General features: G+C 55.6%; 6 protein-coding genes across 6 annotated transcripts; 2 read left to right on the forward strand and 4 right to left on the reverse strand.

The window, feature by feature from the left end:
• Nucleotides 1–663: 663 nt before the first annotated feature.
• SPBR_01540 (ubiquinol-cytochrome c reductase core subunit 2) lies at nucleotides 664–2488 on the reverse strand (the record flags this gene model as incomplete). The annotated part of the gene is made up of 4 exons (XM_040759850.1): nucleotides 664–759; nucleotides 846–1684; nucleotides 1885–2059; nucleotides 2231–2488. The coding sequence occupies 4 exons, from the start codon at nucleotides 2486–2488 to the stop codon at nucleotides 664–666; spliced, it is 1368 nt and encodes a 455-aa protein (XP_040619471.1).
• Nucleotides 2489–3526: 1038 nt separating this feature from the next.
• Nucleotides 3527–5787, forward strand: SPBR_01404 (DNA-directed RNA polymerase III subunit RPC3; the record flags this gene model as incomplete). Its single annotated transcript, XM_040759715.1, has 3 exons — nucleotides 3527–3604; nucleotides 3679–4497; nucleotides 4582–5787. 3 exons carry the CDS (start codon nucleotides 3527–3529, stop codon nucleotides 5785–5787), a joined length of 2103 nt encoding a protein of 700 aa, XP_040619472.1.
• A 358-nt stretch (nucleotides 5788–6145) lies between these two features.
• On the reverse strand, nucleotides 6146–8241 carry SPBR_01445 (uncharacterized protein; the record flags this gene model as incomplete). The annotated part of the gene is made up of 2 exons (XM_040759756.1): nucleotides 6146–7559; nucleotides 7739–8241. The coding sequence occupies 2 exons, from the start codon at nucleotides 8239–8241 to the stop codon at nucleotides 6146–6148; spliced, it is 1917 nt and encodes a 638-aa protein (XP_040619473.1).
• Nucleotides 8242–8872: 631 nt separating this feature from the next.
• Nucleotides 8873–11705, forward strand: SPBR_01317 (flap structure-specific endonuclease; the record flags this gene model as incomplete). The annotated part of the gene is made up of 2 exons (XM_040759628.1): nucleotides 8873–9023; nucleotides 9127–11705. 2 exons carry the CDS (start codon nucleotides 8873–8875, stop codon nucleotides 11703–11705), a joined length of 2730 nt encoding a protein of 909 aa, XP_040619474.1.
• A 575-nt stretch (nucleotides 11706–12280) lies between these two features.
• SPBR_01465 (uncharacterized protein) lies at nucleotides 12281–14284 on the reverse strand (the record flags this gene model as incomplete). The annotated part of the gene is made up of 2 exons (XM_040759775.1): nucleotides 12281–13377; nucleotides 13504–14284. The coding sequence occupies 2 exons, from the start codon at nucleotides 14282–14284 to the stop codon at nucleotides 12281–12283; spliced, it is 1878 nt and encodes a 625-aa protein (XP_040619475.1).
• A 2376-nt stretch (nucleotides 14285–16660) lies between these two features.
• Nucleotides 16661–17638, reverse strand: SPBR_01903 (uncharacterized protein; the record flags this gene model as incomplete). Its single annotated transcript, XM_040760213.1, has 1 exon — nucleotides 16661–17638. One exon carries the CDS (start codon nucleotides 17636–17638, stop codon nucleotides 16661–16663), a length of 978 nt encoding a protein of 325 aa, XP_040619476.1.
• Between the last annotated feature and the right edge of the window lie 1502 nt (nucleotides 17639–19140).

The following is a 19140-nucleotide window of genomic DNA, read 5'->3' on the forward strand; positions in this document are numbered from 1 at the left end:
ATAGCTCGGCTGCGCGACATATTCCGGCCGCTTTCAGTCAGGACATCACGTGATCCTCAAGCCACGCCCCAAACTAACAGTGGGACCACCCGCTTGTCAACAGCAAACATACGACAAAAGATCCCCTGTAGTTGCACTGCACCAACTAATTCGTACTGCCAACTTCAGTTGTAAACGGGCAAACTCATCGACAATAAAATGTGATATTTTCCCACCTCTTTTGCGTAAATTTATCGTGAACATGCTCAGAACCTTTCAGATTCACTAGTCACCAATTTCGTTCCTTAAAACCTTAAATAGAGGCTTCTTTCTTTTCTTTATATGCACAATATCCGACAAGGAAGGCGGACTGACCACGCCGAACGACAACTCACGTCTTTTAGTTGTCCAGTTGCGCAGTTGTTGGTTTTGGACGAATGTTGATACAAGAAGGGGGTTTTCTTCTCTCGTTTTTTGTCTTTGTTTCTTTCCGTATTTCTGGGCCCATCCCTATCTTTCTCACTTCTTGCGCTCTTCTCTTTTCCGGCCATCGCTTCCCGTCTGATGAATCGACAACCTGAATCTAAAACCAAAATTAAGAAGACAAAGAAAAGGATCCAACCAACCTACGCAGCAGAGACGGCAAAAGCAAAGCACGCGCATAGACACGACAAGTCACCGTTCTTACACTGTCAGGCCGACATCCTCCGCGAAGGGGAGGACATGCAGGTCACCGACAGCGGCAAAGGACGCCTTGCCGCTAACAAGCTTCTTAGCCAGCTAGAAAGAGAGAAAGAAGTCAGTACGGTATATCGCTTTTATGTGGGGGATCAAAAATAAAGAAATGGGTGAGGTAGAAAACGTACAGTCGTCAGCTTCTCAGCCGTGACGCCGGCATAGGCCTTGCTGGCATCGGCCGGCTGGAAGGTCTTCAGGCCGTGAAGGACGGCCGTACCGGCGGCCGTGATGGCGGCGCTGGCGGGCTCCTGGGCGGTCAGGGCATCGAAACGGGCCTTGGCAATAGCCTTGGCAACATCCTCTTTGGAGACCGAGCCAGAAGCGACGCTCTTGAGGGCCTTGACGGCCACATCGGCGGCCGCCCGCACAGCACCGGCAGACTGGCCAGTGACCTGGACGGTCAGCAAGCCAGCGTCCGAGTACGAAAGGTTACGAGCCACAGCGTTGGCGCCGTGGACGCCGGCAGAGGCCTTGGACAGCAGGGTGAAGCCGGGGGACCATTTGACGCTGGACTCGCCGCCGAGCAGGGACGTCAGGACCTCGACGGTGGCGTCGGGGGCGTTCAGGCCGTTGGTCGGGAAGGCAATAACGATAGCGTTGCCCGAGGCAGACTCGATGCGCTGCTGGCCGCCGTAGTACTTGGACGCGGCGCTGGTGAGTGCGCTGCCGGAGCCGGTGGACTTCTTGAAGAACTGATCAACCCACTTGCTCAGGGCAACCTGGGTGGCGCCGTCGGCGACCAGGGCGAAGTTGGAGCGGGAGTAGGCGGAGCTGGCGAACTGGGAAACACCGGTGTGGCTGAGGTAGCTGCTGAGCGGCGTAGTCGTCGAGGGGCTCAGGGCCTCACCCAGGCCAGTGTGGAAGGCAACGGCATGGGCAGCGTCCAGGGCGGCGGCCAGGCTGTCGGCCGAGTACTTGGCCTGCTTCAGGTGCAGGACGGGCTCGATCTCCTCAGCCAGTTCGTGCTCTATTAAATTTGAGAGAGAGGTTAGTCTGGTGCGCGTGACGATACACGTATGAATATATATGCAATCGGGCCACACGGGGACGAGACGCAGTCCCTCTCTTATTGCCCCCTTTGGTCTGGTTTGCTCCATGTCTTCTCTTCCCTTTTCTCCTTCTCTTCCTTCTTCCATACCCACCAAAACACATCAGGACGGCGCTTACCAGTGAACTTGGTCTCGGCAACAACCTCGGCCAGAAGCTCGGTGAAGTACGGCAGGTGCTCGCGGAGGAAGTTGGCCTCGAGGACAACGGCCTCACGGGTGTGGTAAGACGTCAATTCGCCGCCGAGGAGCTCGGTCTCGCGGGTGATGCGGAGGGCGGAGCGCTTCAGGGTGTTCTAGATAGGTGGCATGTCAGTACGTCGAAATCTCTCAACGCGAGCCCAAATTGTGTCCCCGGACGATCCTCCAGCCGGTTCTCAATCCTCAACGGAGCTCGCTCATGCACCGTCGTGCACGAGCAATCCTCCTCTAGGTCCTCCGATGCCTTCGGCGGTGGTCCGGCTCACCTTGAAAGAAAATCCCTCAAGACCCGCGGTCAGACCGGGGGCCGGCTGGTAACGGGTACCGGCCTTGGCGACGATGGCGAGCTTCGTGGACGGGCCCTGGGCATCCTTGGACACGACGGAGACGCCGGACACCTCGGTCGGCTCGAAGGCGCCAGACGACGAAGCAGCAGCAGCGAAGCCGCGGCTCTGCGCCTGGGCGCACGACTGCCGCCGGAGGGCAAGCTGGCCTGCCCTTGAGACGGCGGATCTCGAGATCATTGTGAGGAGAATGGGCGGGATGGGCGACGAGGAAACAGGGGCGAAATTCGAGTCGGCGAGGTGGTGGGGAACCTCAATTGACGGGTGGTTGTTGCGTGTTGATGCGGCGAGGTTGCAAAAAGGTGCAAATGAGGCAATAGGGTGGCTTGCAGGCAAAGACGGGCAGCTGGTGCTATTTTTTCTCACCCGGGCGGTCGTCCAATTGCCAGCGGGTTATTTCATTTCGCGTGAGGGAAGCAACGGCCTAACGACGGTTCCGAGCAATTTTCGGCCAGCGATGAGGAAAAACTGGAGCTGTGCCAGCTGGTGGCCGGTCTAGCGGTGATGTTCTGCCAGCTGCAAAACAGTGAACACCAAGCGTCAGTCCTGAGCGATGCAACCCGCCCTAATAATGACAAACAAGGCAGGTGGCTCCCCTTGCTACTCCCTTGTCGCCGTCCGTGGCCAACCCCGCTAACAACTCGTCGCCCACCCAGCCGCCTGCATTCAATGCAGTAACTGCAATAGCACTACGATTACTTGCAGCAGATGCAGCAGGCGCCCGCCTTTTCCCCCCAAGGTCGGCGCAGTAGAGCAAATGCAGGGAGTAAAACTACGGGATTATCCACTAAAACGTCAGTGTCCACTCTAGCACGCCCAATTAGACGGCCCAGATGCAGCTAACTCCATTTCCACGCCAAAAAAAGTTCGACGTAGAGAACCTTCCGAATATCGTTTTTTGGTCTTCTTTGTGTCCACCATCACCTCTCAATGTTTCTACGGTAGCAAATGTGGCAGCTCTAGAGATAGTGAGAGGATCTCTAGACGCCAAGTCCTCCTGGCAGACCCGATTCGACCCTGAACGCCCTTTTCGCTATGTTGTTGGTGGTGAGTCACTCCCCGCAAATCTGTGGCCTCCGTGTTTTGATCTCGCGATGCGATGCGACAGCCGTCTGCTCGCTGCTGGCTGAAGGTCAAGGCAAGATCAATGCACATGGGCATTTAATGCATCCAGGCACAGTCTGAAGCCACCGACTGCGAGACGACCGCTTGCTGACCATGCACCTTCTACAGACGAAGAATCTAGCAGAGCTCTGCACCCTGGTCATCGATGATATCTACGGGGAGCTGCCATCGGTATGCATCTTTTGTTTGTCTTGGCTCAAGACTTTGTCTGGTCATGGTAGGAAAGCTCGACTAACGCTCCCCAGCGCATCTTCGCGGCGCTGCTGAACAGAGGCAGAGCCGGCCTGGCACAGCTCGCGCAGTACACATCACTCACTCCGAAGCAACTCCGTCACGGCCTCGCCGTTCTCCTGCAATACGATCTCCTCTTCTTCTATGTCACCGGGACAGACCGCACAACCGTCTACGATGCCAACCCCTCTGCGGCCTACAACCTGTTGCGGTCGGGCAAGGTGCTCGAGATGGTTGAGACGCACTACGGCACCGACGCTCGCGATGTGATGCAGAGCCTGTTTGCCCTGGGTCATACCCGCATCGCCGACCTTAAAGAGGCCTACAAAGCCAAGATCGGTAAAACAGATGCGTCCAAGAATGGCACAAATGGCACAAATGGTGCAAATGGTGCAAGCAGCAGCCACACGAACGGCCACCACGGAGACGGATACACAAACGGCGACATCCGCCACCACCCCGAAGACGAGAGCCGGGTTCAAGGTCCGGAGATCCGCTCGCTCGAGCACCTCAACTCTGTTCTCTGCCGGCTAATCCATGCCGAAGTGCTCGAGGTAGTAACGACGGCGTCTTTCAAGAGCTTTCCCGACCGCCAAGCCGAAACTCGCGAGATGATTAAGAAGAAATATTTCGCCGACGGCATGCGAGGTCTGAAGAAGAAGGAGGAGTACGAGACTCGCGTGTCCGAAGAGCTATACAACCTGCGCGATGAGCCTCGCAAACTCAAGCGCACGCTCCAGGCGCACGGCGGCGGCCCCCAGAAACGTAGGAAGCTGCTCAACGGCGACAAGAGCAACAGCTTCTACAGCGACGACAGAGACCCACCATTGGACGTACGTTGTTACCAGAGCACCCCATTCGTATTCTATATGTATTGCCGCCCGTCGCTAACCGTTTTTTTTTTTTTCTTATCACAGCCCAAGATTGTCCTGCGCGTCAACCACGAAAAGTGTGCTGTAGAGCTACGCAACCACCGCCTTGTGCAGGCCGCTGCGGCTGCCATTGGAGAGACCACTGCTCAGGTCTACGATGCTCTACTGCGCTTGCTGACCGAAACGATCCCCCGCTGCCGCGCCGATCCTCTTGTCGACATTGCTGGCGGCGACTTCTTCCGCCCGCGCGCAGTCAACACGTCGGATATCTTTGACAACCTCAGCCCGAACCTCGACGTTTTTACTGGCATCGGAAAGGCCTCGGCTGACGAAATCGACATCCCGACAGCAGAACGCTTAGAACGCCACGCAAAGGTCGATACCGTTGTGTTTGGCGGCGATGAGGGTGGCGAAGAGGAAAATGTCGATCTGGATAACGAGGACTACGACTCTGAAGGCGAAACCTACCCGCCCCCAGCCGCTCCTCTACAACAAGCTTCTACCCCTTCACTGAACGGCAGCCACACACCGAACGGTTCTGCAACCACCAAAGCCGCACTCAGCACAAAAGGTGTCAAGTTCGACGACAGTGCTGCTGCTGCTGCCGCGTCGCCACCCTCGGAAGAACTGCGCCTGCAGCAGATGCGCCAGCACCTCCTCCTCCTGTGCGACAACAAGTACAAGTTTGTGCGGCACTGCGACCGCGGCACGTGGACCGTCGACTTTGAGCCGCTGCTCAAGCGGTTGCGCGAGTCAGAGCTCGACAATGCGATTGAGCGCAAGGTCGGCCGCCAGGGCCTCCGTCTTGCCCGCATTCTGCGCGACAAGGGCAAGCTCGACGAGAAGACGCTGCCAACATTGGCGCTGATGAAGAAGAGCGACGTGCAGAACAAGATGCTCGAAATGCAGATGCACGGCTTTGTCGACATGCAGGAGGTGCCACGCGACAACAACCGGTCCGCCAGCCGGACGCTCTTCCTGTGGTTCTGCGACACGCCGCGGTCGCTCGACACGCTTCTCGACAACGCCTACAAGTCCATGGTGCGCTGCCTGCGCATCCGCGACGTGCACCGCCAGGAGAACAAGGAGGTTCTGGCGTTTGTGCAGCGTCCGGACGTCAAGGGGCGCGAGAAGGAGGCGCTCGAGAAGAAGTACTTTGACAAGTACCAGTCGTACTGCGAGATCGAGCAGAAGCTGATGGGCCAGGTGATGCGGCTGGACAGCCTTGTCGGCACACTGCGCGACTATTAAAGAGGGGCTGGCGAGGCGCATCTCGGGAGTCGGATAGCGCACACAAAATGGGAGGGCATTGTCTAATTTTATCTTGGGACGAAATCGGGCGGATCATTTTCTTGCATCGGGGCTGGCGTTCAGTTTTTCCTCCATTTCTCTTTCCTGTCCCAATCATTCTACTACTCGCAAGTATTGTATACTACTTCCCGCTGTTTGGCACGATCACACCGTTCTCAGCAATTGGAGAACAAGCAAAGAAAGGAACAGAATAAAATATGTGAAGAGTTACCGCATGGACATGCAAAATCGTAGTAGTTCTCGGGTATATAAACACTCTTAATAAGGCTAAAGGCTTGTACTTCCACGTCTCTCACACTCACACAACACCCCAAGATCCGAGCGTCCAGCTCGCAGTTCCAGACCCAGATGCTCCTCCAGAACCACCGCCCACCACGCTGCGTAGGAGGCCGCCGTGGCCCATGCTCTGCCGTTGCATCTGTTGCTTGGCGTCGACATCACTAGGACGCACCGCGCTCAAGACGCCGCCCTGTTGTGTCCACTGCTCCTTGTCGACAACGGCCAGAGCAGGAACACGCAGCTGTGCTAGCAGGCTGGCACCGCTCCAGGCACCCAGCGTCTCTGCCGCCCGCATTTGGCCGTTGATGTGGCCCTGCTGCTGCGGCTGGCCACCCGACACAGCCGGTGCGGTGCTGTCGCTGCGCATGCGTGTCTTGCGCAGCTCCTCCTCGACCGGGTCGATCTCGGGCCGCGCATTGGCAGCATCGTGCCAAACGCCGTCTGCCGATTCAGCCGAGTCCGCCGACGACGTCGGCGATATCGGATGGCTACCGTTTCCGTCGGCATTGGCGTTGGCGTTGACATCGCTGCCGCCGTCTCGGCCCCGCTTTCTGCTGTCAGGAGTGCCCTTTTTCTTTTTCTGTCGCTTTGCGTTCGCCTTATATTGCGCAAAGCCCTTGCCACGCACACCCTCCCACCCCTGCTCGTCAATCAAGCGAGCGACTTCGTCAAAGATGCGGCCGCGCAGACCCAAAACGCCAGTGCAGCCGCCCACGAATATGATGCGGGCCATGCAGACCGCACGCACATCAACGGACAGGTGCTGTAGATGGCGGAAGATGAGGAGCGGTATCGGGAGCTCCTCGTCGTCCCAGCTGGCCGGTATGTCGAGGCCTTCGCCCATGCCCCCAAAGAACGTCGTCTCGCAGGGCTCCGCGAGCTGGTCGAATGACAGGCTGAGCGTCTTGGGTGGTGAGCACGACTGAAGAGGAACACTCGTCGTACGTGCGCCATTGGCACGCGACGATCCAGTGCCAGGCCGCGTCGAATGGCCGTCCTCTTCCGTTTCGTCCGTCTCGGCGACGGTCGCCAGAACGCCTTCTGTAGGCAGTGCAGCCGCGGCCGGCCGAGCATTGTTTTTGCTCGGGCCACTCTCCGTTTGTCGGCACCACACAAGGCGCGCAGCCACATCTTCGCACTCATCAAAGCTAAGCACGTGCTCTCGGTTTGCACGCGCGCTTGGCGTCGTAGCCACCGGCCTACCCTTTGCATCTTTTTCCTGATATTCCGGCGCGATGACACCGGCAAGCAGGTCGTGCACACTTTGGATCAACAGGCGGCCCGCGCGCACCGATCTGGTCGACGACACCTCGCGGTACTCGTACACACTCGTCACCACGGTCTCAGCCCAGCCAAGGTCAACCACGAGAGCGCTGCGCAGACCAGCGGCCACGGCTGCCGCCACAGGTGCCGACAACAACGACACACTCGGGCTCTGGAAACGGCCAAAGATTGTGTCCAATGTTGTAGACAATAGTGGGTGAGGGATCGAAGGTGGAAGTACAGCCACCATTCGCCTTGGACGCGAATCAATTAGTAGATATCTGTCACAGTTAGAAAGTGATTGTTTCCAGAAGGAATAGGGGGCAGAGACAAAGAGAGGGAGACAAACTTTGTAAATGCTTCACGCAATGCCCGCTCCAGCTTGTCCGAAATCAATCCTGCGTCAATGTTGCGCACGTCCATCTGCCACAGCTCATACGCCGTGTCCCACGTACGTCCTGCACCATCCTCGCCGGCTCGCCGCCAGTCGTACTGGTAGTCCTCCTGCCACACCCGCAAATCACCCACGCGGCGCTGCTGGTCGGGCCCAAATGCCACCGTGCCTCGGCAGACCACATCGCCCGCCAGTCCGATGCGCAGATACCGCGCACCCACCTCGATCACAATTGTCTCTTCCTCGGCGCGCAATGCAGAGGGAGACGAGAAGGCCGACGGCGTCGTACGCACAGGGGTGTGCGGTCCCCCGCCAGGCGTCGTCGGCGCAGCTTGGCCACCCGTCCTATAGCTGGACGCAGCGGCCCCGGCACTCCCAACGCCGGTTCCCGCACTGACGCTCGTCCGGATCGTCGAAACTGTCCGATGCGGTAGAGAAGGGCTGGCGTTGGACGCCATGGCCCTTGGCTCAATATGGAGGCTGGTGGCAGATCGAGCTGTACTCTGTATTTCAGAAAGTAGGCCAAGAACAATGTTTGCCAAATACCAAACCTGAGGGCCGCATGTCCCGCTTGTGCGCAATTGCGTACCGTGAAGTTGTGTTGTCGTGGATGTTGGAGGAGCCTCTGAGTGTTTACCGCCTTTGGCAGAAAGAACGTTGTGGAGAACGCCCCCTGGAACGCGCTGGTAAATGGGGGGAAAGTGCGCCCGAGTGCCCCTGAAGCGTAGCTCAAAGACCGTTGTAAGGAATTGCGCGCCATTCTTTTTAGTGGTCTCTTCTCTGTGGCGCTCAGCCCCATCGCCGTAGGAACGCCACAATGCGTCCCAAAGCAGTAACGGTGTCAACAAAGAGGCAACTTTGACGGCGTCAGCTGGCGTCGTTCATTCAGCATCGCTTTTCGTCATCATCATCGTGACAACGACACGGTCGCGTTCGAGGTATTCATTCTTTCGCCGTGCCTTAATTCATCACGAAAATGGATACACAATTCATTATTGATATCGTTTAATTGTTTCTGTCCGCTTTTGAAGCCCTGCCGCAGCTCTTTTTGGTCCTTCACGCCGTCAAACAACGTACCCTTTCACAACAATGGGTATCAAAGGACTCTACAAAGAGATTGGAGCTGGTGCCCGTGTTGCCTTCTTGCGCCTGGCTGTGGACAGTCTCGAGAAGCGCGGGCGGCCGCTGCGCCTGGCTATTGACATCTCCATTTGGCAGTTCCAAGTCCAGTCTGGGAGAGGTGAGTTGGGGCTTTTTTTTTTTAAAAAAAAACCCCCCAAAAAAAACCAGGTCCTTCTATGTCTCCTTAGTATTTGTTCTGCTTTTGTACTTACAATACCTAGGTGGTTCAAATCCTGCTGTTCGCACACTTTTCTACCGTCTCATACGCCTTCTGGGCATGCCCGTCCAACCCGTCTTTGTTTTCGATGGCATCAACAAGCCGCTCTTCAAGCGCCACAAGCGCTCGACTGGCCCGGGCGATATGGTAGCCTCGTCTATGGCGAAGCGCATGATCCGCATGTTCGGCTTCTATGTCCACGATGCACCCGGTGAGGCCGAAGCCGAATGTGCCTTGTTACAGCAACGAGGCGTAGTGGATGCTGTACTCAGTGAAGACGTCGATACCCTCATGTTTGGGAGTACACGTACGCTTCGTAACTGGTCTGCTGCTACTACGAACTCGTCTGGAAAGGGCAGTGCCTCAGCAACGGCGACACATGTCACAATGTACGAAACCGAGGCGGCTGTAGCGACATCCATAGCCCCAGAGGCGATCTTGAAGACGAAGGAGACTGGCCTCGATCGGGAGGGTATGATACTCGTCGCTCTTATGAGCGGCGGCGACTATCTCCCTGAGGGTGTCCCTGGCTGTGGCGTTAAGCTGGCTTGCGAAGCGGCCAAGGCAGGCTACGGACGGAGGCTGTGCCGTATAAAACGGTCAGACGCTGCATCACTGGCAGAGTGGCGCTCTGATCTGCAGCACGAGCTTCGCACCAACGAGAGCAAGTTCTTTCGCACATGTCACCACAAGCTTGTTATCCCAGCAGACTTTCCAAATCTCGATATTCTACGGTATTACACTCACCCCGTCGTCTCTCCGGCTGACGTAGTGGAACGCGTGCGGCTAGATCTGGATTCAACCATTAAAACGGCTCCGAGCTCGGTGGTGGTGCAAGGCACAGACTCGATCAAGCATAAGCCTATCGATGTTCTTGCTCTGCGGGACTTTGTGGCGGAGACTTTCGACTGGTCAAACCGGGGTGGTGCCATTAAGTTTATACGTGTTCTTGCCCCAGTCTTATTGGCACGAATGTTACTTCTTAAGTGGCCATCAGCCAACGGAGGAGAAGAGATGAGCGAAGATCTGGACAACGATATAATGCTGCCGTCCCTTGTGGAGGGCATCTCGAGACAACGGATACACGCAAGCACAGACAACACCCCCGAGATACGAGTATCCTATATCCCTGTCAACGTTGTCGGACTTGATTTAGACAGCGAGCTCGACGACCCTGAGGTCAACTTTGGACGTGACGGCCTGGCACTCAACAGCGACGACGATTTCGACGACCTTCCAACCACGGCTCTAGCACCAACTATGCCCGGAGACACAGCAGTCTCTCTGACGGTAGCCAGTGTCAAGAAACCCACCACAGGTACCCCGTACAACCCGACAGTGCCTTGTGTAACGTGGGTCCCTCGTACGATCGTTCATATAGGAGCTCCAGCAACACTCGCCGAATGGGAAAAGAAGCAACAACGTGGCAAGAAAAGTGCCACCGAAGGAACAAAGCCTACAACACGCAAGCCGAAGAGCAAGAAATCCAATATGCCGGCTGGTGCCCTTGACCGCTTTGTACGAGTCACAAAAAACACTAGAGGCTACATGCTCACTAGCAGTCAAGTCTCGACTACAGAAAAAGCAGCCCCCAAAGTACCACCTACATTCAAGGCCAATACCGAAGTGTTACAGAGTCTTGACTTCAGCGAAGATGACGACGTTCCTGACATGGACACCCAACCAGGTGTCGAGGATTATGACCTCCCAGAAATCCCAAGAAAGAATATCAACAAAACCTCGTCGACTGCCAAGATAGCGAGGTCCCAGTATCAGAAAAAAGGAAACAACCCTTGGGCCTTGTCCGGTTCGCAAAACGTGCCGCGGGTCACGAAAAACAACACAAGCAACCAGAAGCGAGAATTCGTCAAGCCTACCTCACCGCCAGCGGTAACAAAGTCCACGGAGGTGATTAATCTGATGACGAGCAGCCCCTTTACGACAGCGGCATATGAGCCCATACAAATCCCAACATCCCCGATACCGTCATCCCCTCCACCTGCTGCGAGCTTTTCATCCCTCGCGTGGTCGCCATCCCCACTGAAGAAGGCTGCAGCGTCACAGACTCAAGATACAGGTGCTTCGGTCACGGGAAAGGTGAAACCGAGATCGAAAGCCAACCCCAAGCTGCCGTCCCAGGCTAGTCCTCAGAAGCAGGCTTCGATTCGCGATTTCCTTTCGCCGAGCAAGCCATCCCCAGTCAAGTCCCCAGCCAAGCCATCGGCAGCAATTCTGCTTTCTGATGATGAAGGAACTAGCACTTTGATCAAGAAACCAGCTACTACAGTAAATAACGAGGATCCTTTCCTTTCGTCATCCCCTTTACCGGCCGTCTTTATGAAACGGTATGGACAGGCCGCACAAGCTGCAGAACAAGTGCCACTAGGCGCTGAACGTGTACTGGTGAAGTCTAACACAAAGCGAACGCAATATATTCCGCGGACAAGTGCCACCGGGTTCTTTCGAGAAGAAATTGTAGACGACATGAGTGCGGATTCTCTGAGCCCGTCTCCAGTGCGAAGCCGTCGTTGGCGGCAGAGCGAGATTTCCATTGTCGATCTGACTGAGGAAGGGTTGAAGTAGTGTGTATTTTTTTATGGTTTGGGTTGACGCAACGAATTATGACCTCTTTGGCTTCACATTTTTATTTGATGCAGTATACGATACAGTCCATGATATTTTGATATTCGTCCATTTTATTTTTCATTTCCCATGAAATGTTCGTCTCAAATTTAACCATGTTTTTGAATTCTTATTTTTTGTTTCAATGCCAACGGGGGACTGAAATAAAATAGTCTGCAAATTATATGGATGAACAATAACACATCTCTACATAAGTTGGCGGGTATCCTAGAATCAGATCATGGTGCTGTTATATAATGGGCCAAGAGAGAACAAAAGGAGAGAACAAACAACAGCCAAAGCGGTGCCAGAGCATCCAACGTTCAAAACAGGGAATCTCGTTCACGAAAAATGACTAAATAATATCAAAAACAAATAGTAAATATAAACAGAAATCCAACCAGATGTCATCAGCGGTGTCAAGAAAGCACCCCCATAAGTCATTACGCGTGTATATTGTTTCGACGTCGAGTATCATGTCACATCACACGCCCCGGGCGGGGAAAAATTTTGCGAAACGGTCTTCACGAGACGCCTCACATGTCTACCAACCAGGGTAGGTCACGATCGGACAAATATGTGCATGTGAAGTAGGTGATGCCGTCGTGAGTCCCGTTGCTGCTACCAGTGCCGCTGCCTGACTTGCCGCCGGCGACGTCTAGCTCTAGCCCGCTGCCCATGAGAGGCCGAACAATTTCGCGAGCCAGGACTTTGAGCTCGTCAATGCGTTTCTCGAACCGGCGGAGATTGTCACGTGTGTAGAGGTCGGGCGACAGTTTCAGAAACCGCTTGCAGTCTTCGTGGCCGAGATAGGATGGGCTCGGAGCCAAACCGAGAATGCGATAGGTACGGCCGAGGGTGGACAAGGGCGGGGAGAGCGCTGGGACGAGCGCATTGCGCACATGAACAGTCAGGGCTGTTTCCTGGTGATGCCGGCCCGATCCTGAAGACGAGGACGAGGACGATGAAGCGCGGCCGCCATCATGTCGAGGGTGTCCCCCCCGATGTGGTCCACTACGTGGATGGCCATAGCGATCGCCCGTGGCGCCTGCGCCGCGCCGTTCTGGTATCACGACCTTGGGGTCACCGCCGCCATCCATCGGAGGTGTTGTGTTGTCTGCAAGCCATTGCCGAAACAAGGACACAGCGAGCCAGTCCACGTATGCAGTCGAAGGAGCCACGCGTTCACCGCCGCGCGTGGTGAGATGCAGACGGAAAAGGCGAGCCTCAACGCGGGACACGGCTTCTGCAAGCTCGTCAACCTTGTCCTCGATCAGATCGAGCACGGAATCTGGCAGCGCAGAACGCAGGCTCCGCTCGCCTGCTGGCCACTGGCCGACAACGTGGACAAGCGCCTCCTGGAAGATGACGCGCGACCGAGCCATGTATCCCAGACGCAAGTAGCTGATCGGGTACTTTGCAATCTGGCGCCAGAGGCGGCTTTGGAACTGCAAGAGATGGTGGTCGACACGAGGCCCAACGAAGGCAAGCGCGTCGTACTCGTCGGCGACGGCAAGCAGGGATTTGCACTGGACATAGGCATCCGCGATGTTGACGCCGTCCAGTACGGGCGGGTAGTTGTACATGATGCGGAAAAGGTTGTCGTAGTCACGGAGAAGATCGACCTCGTCGGCTGTAGGTGGTGGGAGGAGGGGAGAGGAGGTATTGTAAGCACCATAGCTGTCTCGGTGGTTGCTGTGCCGAGAGGACGAGTGTGAGAGGGCCAGGTTGGCGACAGATCGAAAAAAGCTGGGGTTACTATGAGTGGGTGCCGCCCTGCTCCCGTTGTTTCCTCCGGCGTTGCGATATGAATACGAGTTGTCGATATTCGACGGTCCCCCCCCGAAAATTGACTGAGGAGCGTCCACTGCTGACATTGCTGTCCGGCTGCTGTTGCTGCTGCTGCCGCTTTCGTCCTTCTGCACAAGGATCGGCTTGTCATGCTCGCCTTCTCCAAGGTCCAACTCGTATCTCCACCTCCGGCGAGGCTGGCCGCTGGCGGGCAGCATGCTAGCGGTCTGTCCATCTTTCCCGCTCTCGCTCCCACTCCTGCTACCAGTACCACCGGGCCTTACTCGAGCCACCTCGCCACCACTCGTCAGCGCACGCGAGTCCCCGTTGTCTGGCAGCTCCTGTCGCGGACTGACCACTTGCGCTCGCGACCACTCCTTGCTGGTGCTGGCTTCGAAGAAGCCAGAGCATCGGGCTAGGGTGTCGCGGTGTAGTAAGTACCGATTCTCATGGCCGGAGCGAACGCGCACGACAATCTCGACATCGCCGGTATTGGTGAAGATGGGGAACTCGTTAAGGTGGGCGTAGGGAGAGGATGAGGACGAGCCGCCAATATGGCTGCGGTTGTAGCGGCGAGAGCGGGTGGAGGACGTGTGCCCGCCACCGCCTGCCACCGAGGCGGCAGGTGGTGGTGGTGGTCCGCTGTGGCTATGGCTATGCCCGCTACCAACGCCGACACCGACGAGTGAAGAGGTGCCCCGGACGGCGAGAGAGTTGTTGTAAAAGTGCTGGTCTGGTTGGGAGACCATGGAGGCGGGTGCGGCACGAGAGAGGCCCCGCGACTGCGGAAGCAAAATAAGAAAAGGACGCTGGGCGGAGTGCGATCGTAGAGAGTGAGCCGTGTGCCTTGGAGCGTTGGGAAGAGATAACGAAGGTGTCGAAGCTCTTGGTCATAAAATGCACCTTGTTCGGAGAACGCCAGCGGCGAGTGTGTGGTACGTCGTGTGGTCGAGGGGGGAAGGGCAAAGCTGTTGGATGCACCTCAGCCAGAGTTTACTGGCGACTGGAAAAGCGTGAGAGGAGACGAGGAGTAGCCCGAGAAATTTCAGAGCCGGTCGACGACTTCGTGACTCGTGTCGCTACCAGCCTCCTGCAGGTCGCGAAAAGATAAACAAGCAATTGGGCTGGGTTTGGGGAGCGAGCTCTGCTATCGTGTCGCAAGGCCGTGGCAAGGCGACATGCATGGGGCCGTTTTGCTGCAAAAAAATGAGGGGAGGCCGCCTTTGGGGGGGGATATGCTGGTGGTGCCGCAGCGTGCCTGCGTGCATGCGTCTGGCTCGGTTAGGGGCCGTGTGCCTTGCTTGTCGCCGGCTACTTCTGCGGGTGTGCGCAAGCAAAACACCAGCGGCTGTCAGCGGTCAAAATATGTGAAATGCTGGCTTTCCTGAAAATCATGAAGATGAAGGAGAAAGAAGACGACGTTTTCTGCTGAGAAGGCAAAGGCAAATAATAAATGGAGTGGCGAAGAGAGGCAGACGTGACTGACAAGAATCACGGCAAGGAGATTTTCACATGGGCGAGTGGCAGGGGCAGGTTGGCAAGGCAGGATAGGAGACGAGAGACGAAGAATGAAGGGATAAATTGGCACGAGAAGCAGAGAAGGCGAATGAGGATACAGAGGAGGCAGGATGTCGGCTGTCGATTGGATGGCGCGACAGGGACACATCCAGACTAAGAAAGAGGGGAGGGACGAGAGCAAACATCGCCCCTACCGTTCTCCGACGGAAAGAGCAACCTTTGGAAGACCCAAGCCTATGGATAATAGATTTGGGGAGCGGCAGGAGCCCAGACTTCGACTTGGATTGCAGCCGACAAGAGTAGGGGCACATGGCGATCAGGGTGGGAAGGAGTGACTGGATGGTGTTGTTCTGTTGTGCACCGGTACTGATGGGAAAGAGTAGCTGGGCGCTAAACGGCAGGCACGACCTTCATCTCGAGTCCTCTCTCGCGAGGTCGGCTTCTATTCAACCAGCAAAGCGTTCCCATCCGTCGATATTTCTCCAATATGCTCGTTGCTTCTGGGCTCTTCCTGGTCTGCTTCTACCTGGTAAAATGAGGCTTGTCTCGTGCAGAAACAGGACAAGTTGTGAGGCTGTGTACATGAGAGCGCAGCACACCACTTACGGTGCAGTCTTTTTTGCATATTCCACGACATATTTGCTTTGGACCTGCACGGCGGAAGACGGAAGACAAACTCTGTCAAGGTCGTTCACCTCGACAGCGATCCTACCTGGCCTCGCTTGCCTACGGAGCAGTACTTCTCGAGGACGGCCTAGGAATCGGTTTCAACCCTTCTCGCGCTGGTCTTACTTTTCTTTAGCCATCTCTGGGACGTGATTGGCTTGCTCTCGTTTGCTTCTGGTCGCTGGTGTGCCGCGTGGGTTGGCCATGCATCTGTAGCTCTTGATTGGCCAGCACGGACGAAGAGGAGCAGAGGGTTATCCAAGCGTGCTGTGGGTGAAGAGGCAAGACGGTAAGACCAGAGAACAAGGGGGTTCATCGGAGAGAAGACCATGCAGGGGGCTTTTCTGCCTCAGATCTCCCCCTCCGTGCCGCACCGTCTTCAGTTGATTCAGCACTGGTCGACATGCATGTCACTGGCACGAAAGAAGTATACCAATGGTTTGGGTATTGTCTTTGCAAAGGTACGGATTCGTTGACAACATATGAATTTGTTTTGCGTTTTGTTGGTTGAGCTAAAAATACAGTGTGCAATAAATTGGCAAAATTGACAAAAATGCGACATTGATTGGAGCAAATCAGAGTCCCTGGTTGACTCGAGAACTTTTTAGACACCTGACGTGAACTTCGATAAATGCAATGAGGGAAAAAGAAAAGAACTATCCCGCTATTGTTTACCTTCTCGCCGCGGTGCGGTTTTTGTTTCGCTGTTGATTTTCTGTTTGTTGTTCGCTCGTCTGTCCAGTGCCGATCGGAAAAAAAGCCCCCGATAAAACTAATAAGTCGATAGCCACCCCAAGTGTTGCGCCGCCGCCAGTGCCCACAAGTCGCCGCGTCACCTGCGCAGCCAGAGAAACACCGTTTTGGAAACGTAAAAGATGCAAGCCCATAAGAAACAAACGCCTTCCATTCGAGCAATTGTTGTGCAGATGTTCCCTGTCCGTTTAGACCATATCCATCTCGACGTCCGTGGCAGCGGTGGCCGGGCCGGCTGTTAATGCAGTCGCAACCTCCGCGGGAAGGGGAGTACCAGCGGCACCCATCGTTTGCGTGCCGTCAAAAACAGGCGGGGAGGACTTGAGATTGTCGAGAGCGCGTTGCGCGTTGCTGCTGACCAGCCGACCCTGACGAAGGTTCTCTGCAAAGAGAAAGTACCCCTCGTGTGCCTCTACGAGGTACGATTCGAGACCCTTGCTCTCGAGCAGAATCTTGGGTTCCGTTACAGGGTAGTGGTTTTCGATGTAGCGCGCCCAGCCGCGCGCGGCCGCCTGTATGTGCTCGTCGTCGCTGAGGCGGTTCCAGCCAATGCCGAGGTGCAAGGTAAAGTCATCGATAACAGGCTGGGAAACCCCGCCGGAGGAGCCGCCGTCAGGGGTCATGGGCGAGGGATCGCGCACGTCGCGCTTGGGACTGGAACGGCTGCTGCGTGCGCTCTCTGGAGACTCGATGTGGGCCGAGAGGTCGAGGCGTGATGACTTATGGCTCCGGAGAGACGGGCGGTCTTGCGCTTGGCGTTGCTGCTCAACAAGAGCCTCCTCTTTCCTCGTGGCTTCCAGCGCGGCAGCCTTCTCCTCGAGCCAAGTACCTGATTGGTTGCTGGCGTCGTGGATATAACCGCTGCCCTTCTTGATGAGGACCATGCCGGGGCCGTACTCCCACTCGTCCTCGTCTTCCTTGACAGGCTCGACGGCGGGAGGAGCTTTTTCGGGGGAGTCGAGATTGACGGCAGCCTCATCCCGCGACCGCTTGCGGCCCCGAGGTGGAGCCGTTGGCTTGCGTTGGCCAATGTTTTGCGACCATGCAGATGGGTTGCCAAAGGGCGAGGATTGCTGCATTGCATACGGGCGGTCAAAGGGGAGTTGGTGCGCAGCTTGGGACGTCATTGTGAGAACTGGCGACGACGTGCGGTGGAAAGATGCCATGGTGACTCGGCCGTGCTGACTTTGAATAGACAGTGGGCGGAAGCAGGGTTGAGATGAGGTTTGAAACTAGCGACAGCGGCACAAAGTATACAAATAGTGATAGAGGTGTAGAATCAAAAAGGAGCTGGACGTAAATAATGTAAGTAATGCAGGGCGAAGGTGTGCGAGGGAGAGCAGAGACGGCGAATTGAGGCTACAAAGAGCGAAAAAACTGTGAGGCACGCGAGCAGTGTGTAAGTAGTCAAAACAAATGGCACTAAAAAGATGCAGAGACGACACCCATTGGGCCACGGGAGAGTTATCGAGCGGTCAGTTAAAGAGACGAAGGAGTTGAAGCCGGCCGTGGACGTGTTGTCAACTTATAGGTGGAGGCAATGTCGGGAGTGGTCTGGCAGTGGTAGTATGTTTTGAGGTGGCTGCTATGATGAGAATGGGAGAGGATGAGGAATTAGAGGTGGGAGAAGGTGGGCACGAGTTGGGAGGAAGTATAGATATTGAAAAGGATAGCTGTTACAAATAGTAAATAGGAAAGAGCAACACGGCGTGGAGGGAAAGTGGAAGGGGGAGGTTATAGAGTTTATGTGAGAGGAGATTTTGAATTCAAGAGCGAGAAGGAAAGAGCGAGCGTGGAGATGTAAGAGGGAGGGAAAGAGACCAAGTGGGAAGGAACTGTGGGCAATATGTGAGAATTGGTTCTCTGGGAGAGCAATGGACGATGAAGGAAAGACGGGGGGTGTACATGTGAGAAGAGAAAGGAAGGAACCAAGCAAATAAGAAGGGGAGGGTATGGGAGAGAGAGTGGCTAAGAGGTGACGTGCAGGTGGACGAAGGAAGGTCGGTAGAGATGAATAAAAGAAAAAGAAAAGAAATAAAGATTAAAACGAGAGAAGGCGAGAAGGAGACAAAGATAAAAACATGAGCAGTCCCATTAAGAGGTGACGGGTATAGTACTTGTATTTAGTATGTGTGTGGCTGGGAGAACCAAGTGTTTCTTATGTACTACGCTAGCAGAATCTGGGCCAAAATCTTTTGGCGCTACCATTTCCAACTGCTTTTTGAGGAAACTCGGAAGGCACGACCGCACAACAACCCTTAACTGACACGATCCTGTGTTACTAAGGTTTGCGAAGCTTTTGAGACAGAACACCACGAAGCCCGAAAAAGGGTACCAATGCCCACTGGTCCTGTGTTGTCCAGCCGTGCAGCCGTTGCGTCTAACAAACAGCCTTCCAGTAGAGGCACTTGTTGTCCTCATTTGTTCTTTATTCAGTCTCCATACGACTGTCAAAGTTTTCTCTCTTATTCGTCCGTTTGTCTTGGACTGTGGCAGGAGCGCCTGGCCAACCGCATCCTGCCGACTTATATCTACTTGGCTAGACAAAATACTCCGGCTTGTGAAGCCGTAGCTTGGGGAAACAGACTGGGTAGATGGAGGAGAGAGGGATGTGGGTGACGGATGGCCCGAGGCCAAGAAACAGAGATATTGTCACAAAAGCACAGTC

This window comes from Sporothrix brasiliensis (assembly GCF_000820605.1).
Source record: "Sporothrix brasiliensis 5110 chromosome Unknown Cont18, whole genome shotgun sequence".
In the NCBI taxonomy this organism is placed as follows: domain Eukaryota; kingdom Fungi; phylum Ascomycota; class Sordariomycetes; order Ophiostomatales; family Ophiostomataceae; genus Sporothrix; species Sporothrix brasiliensis.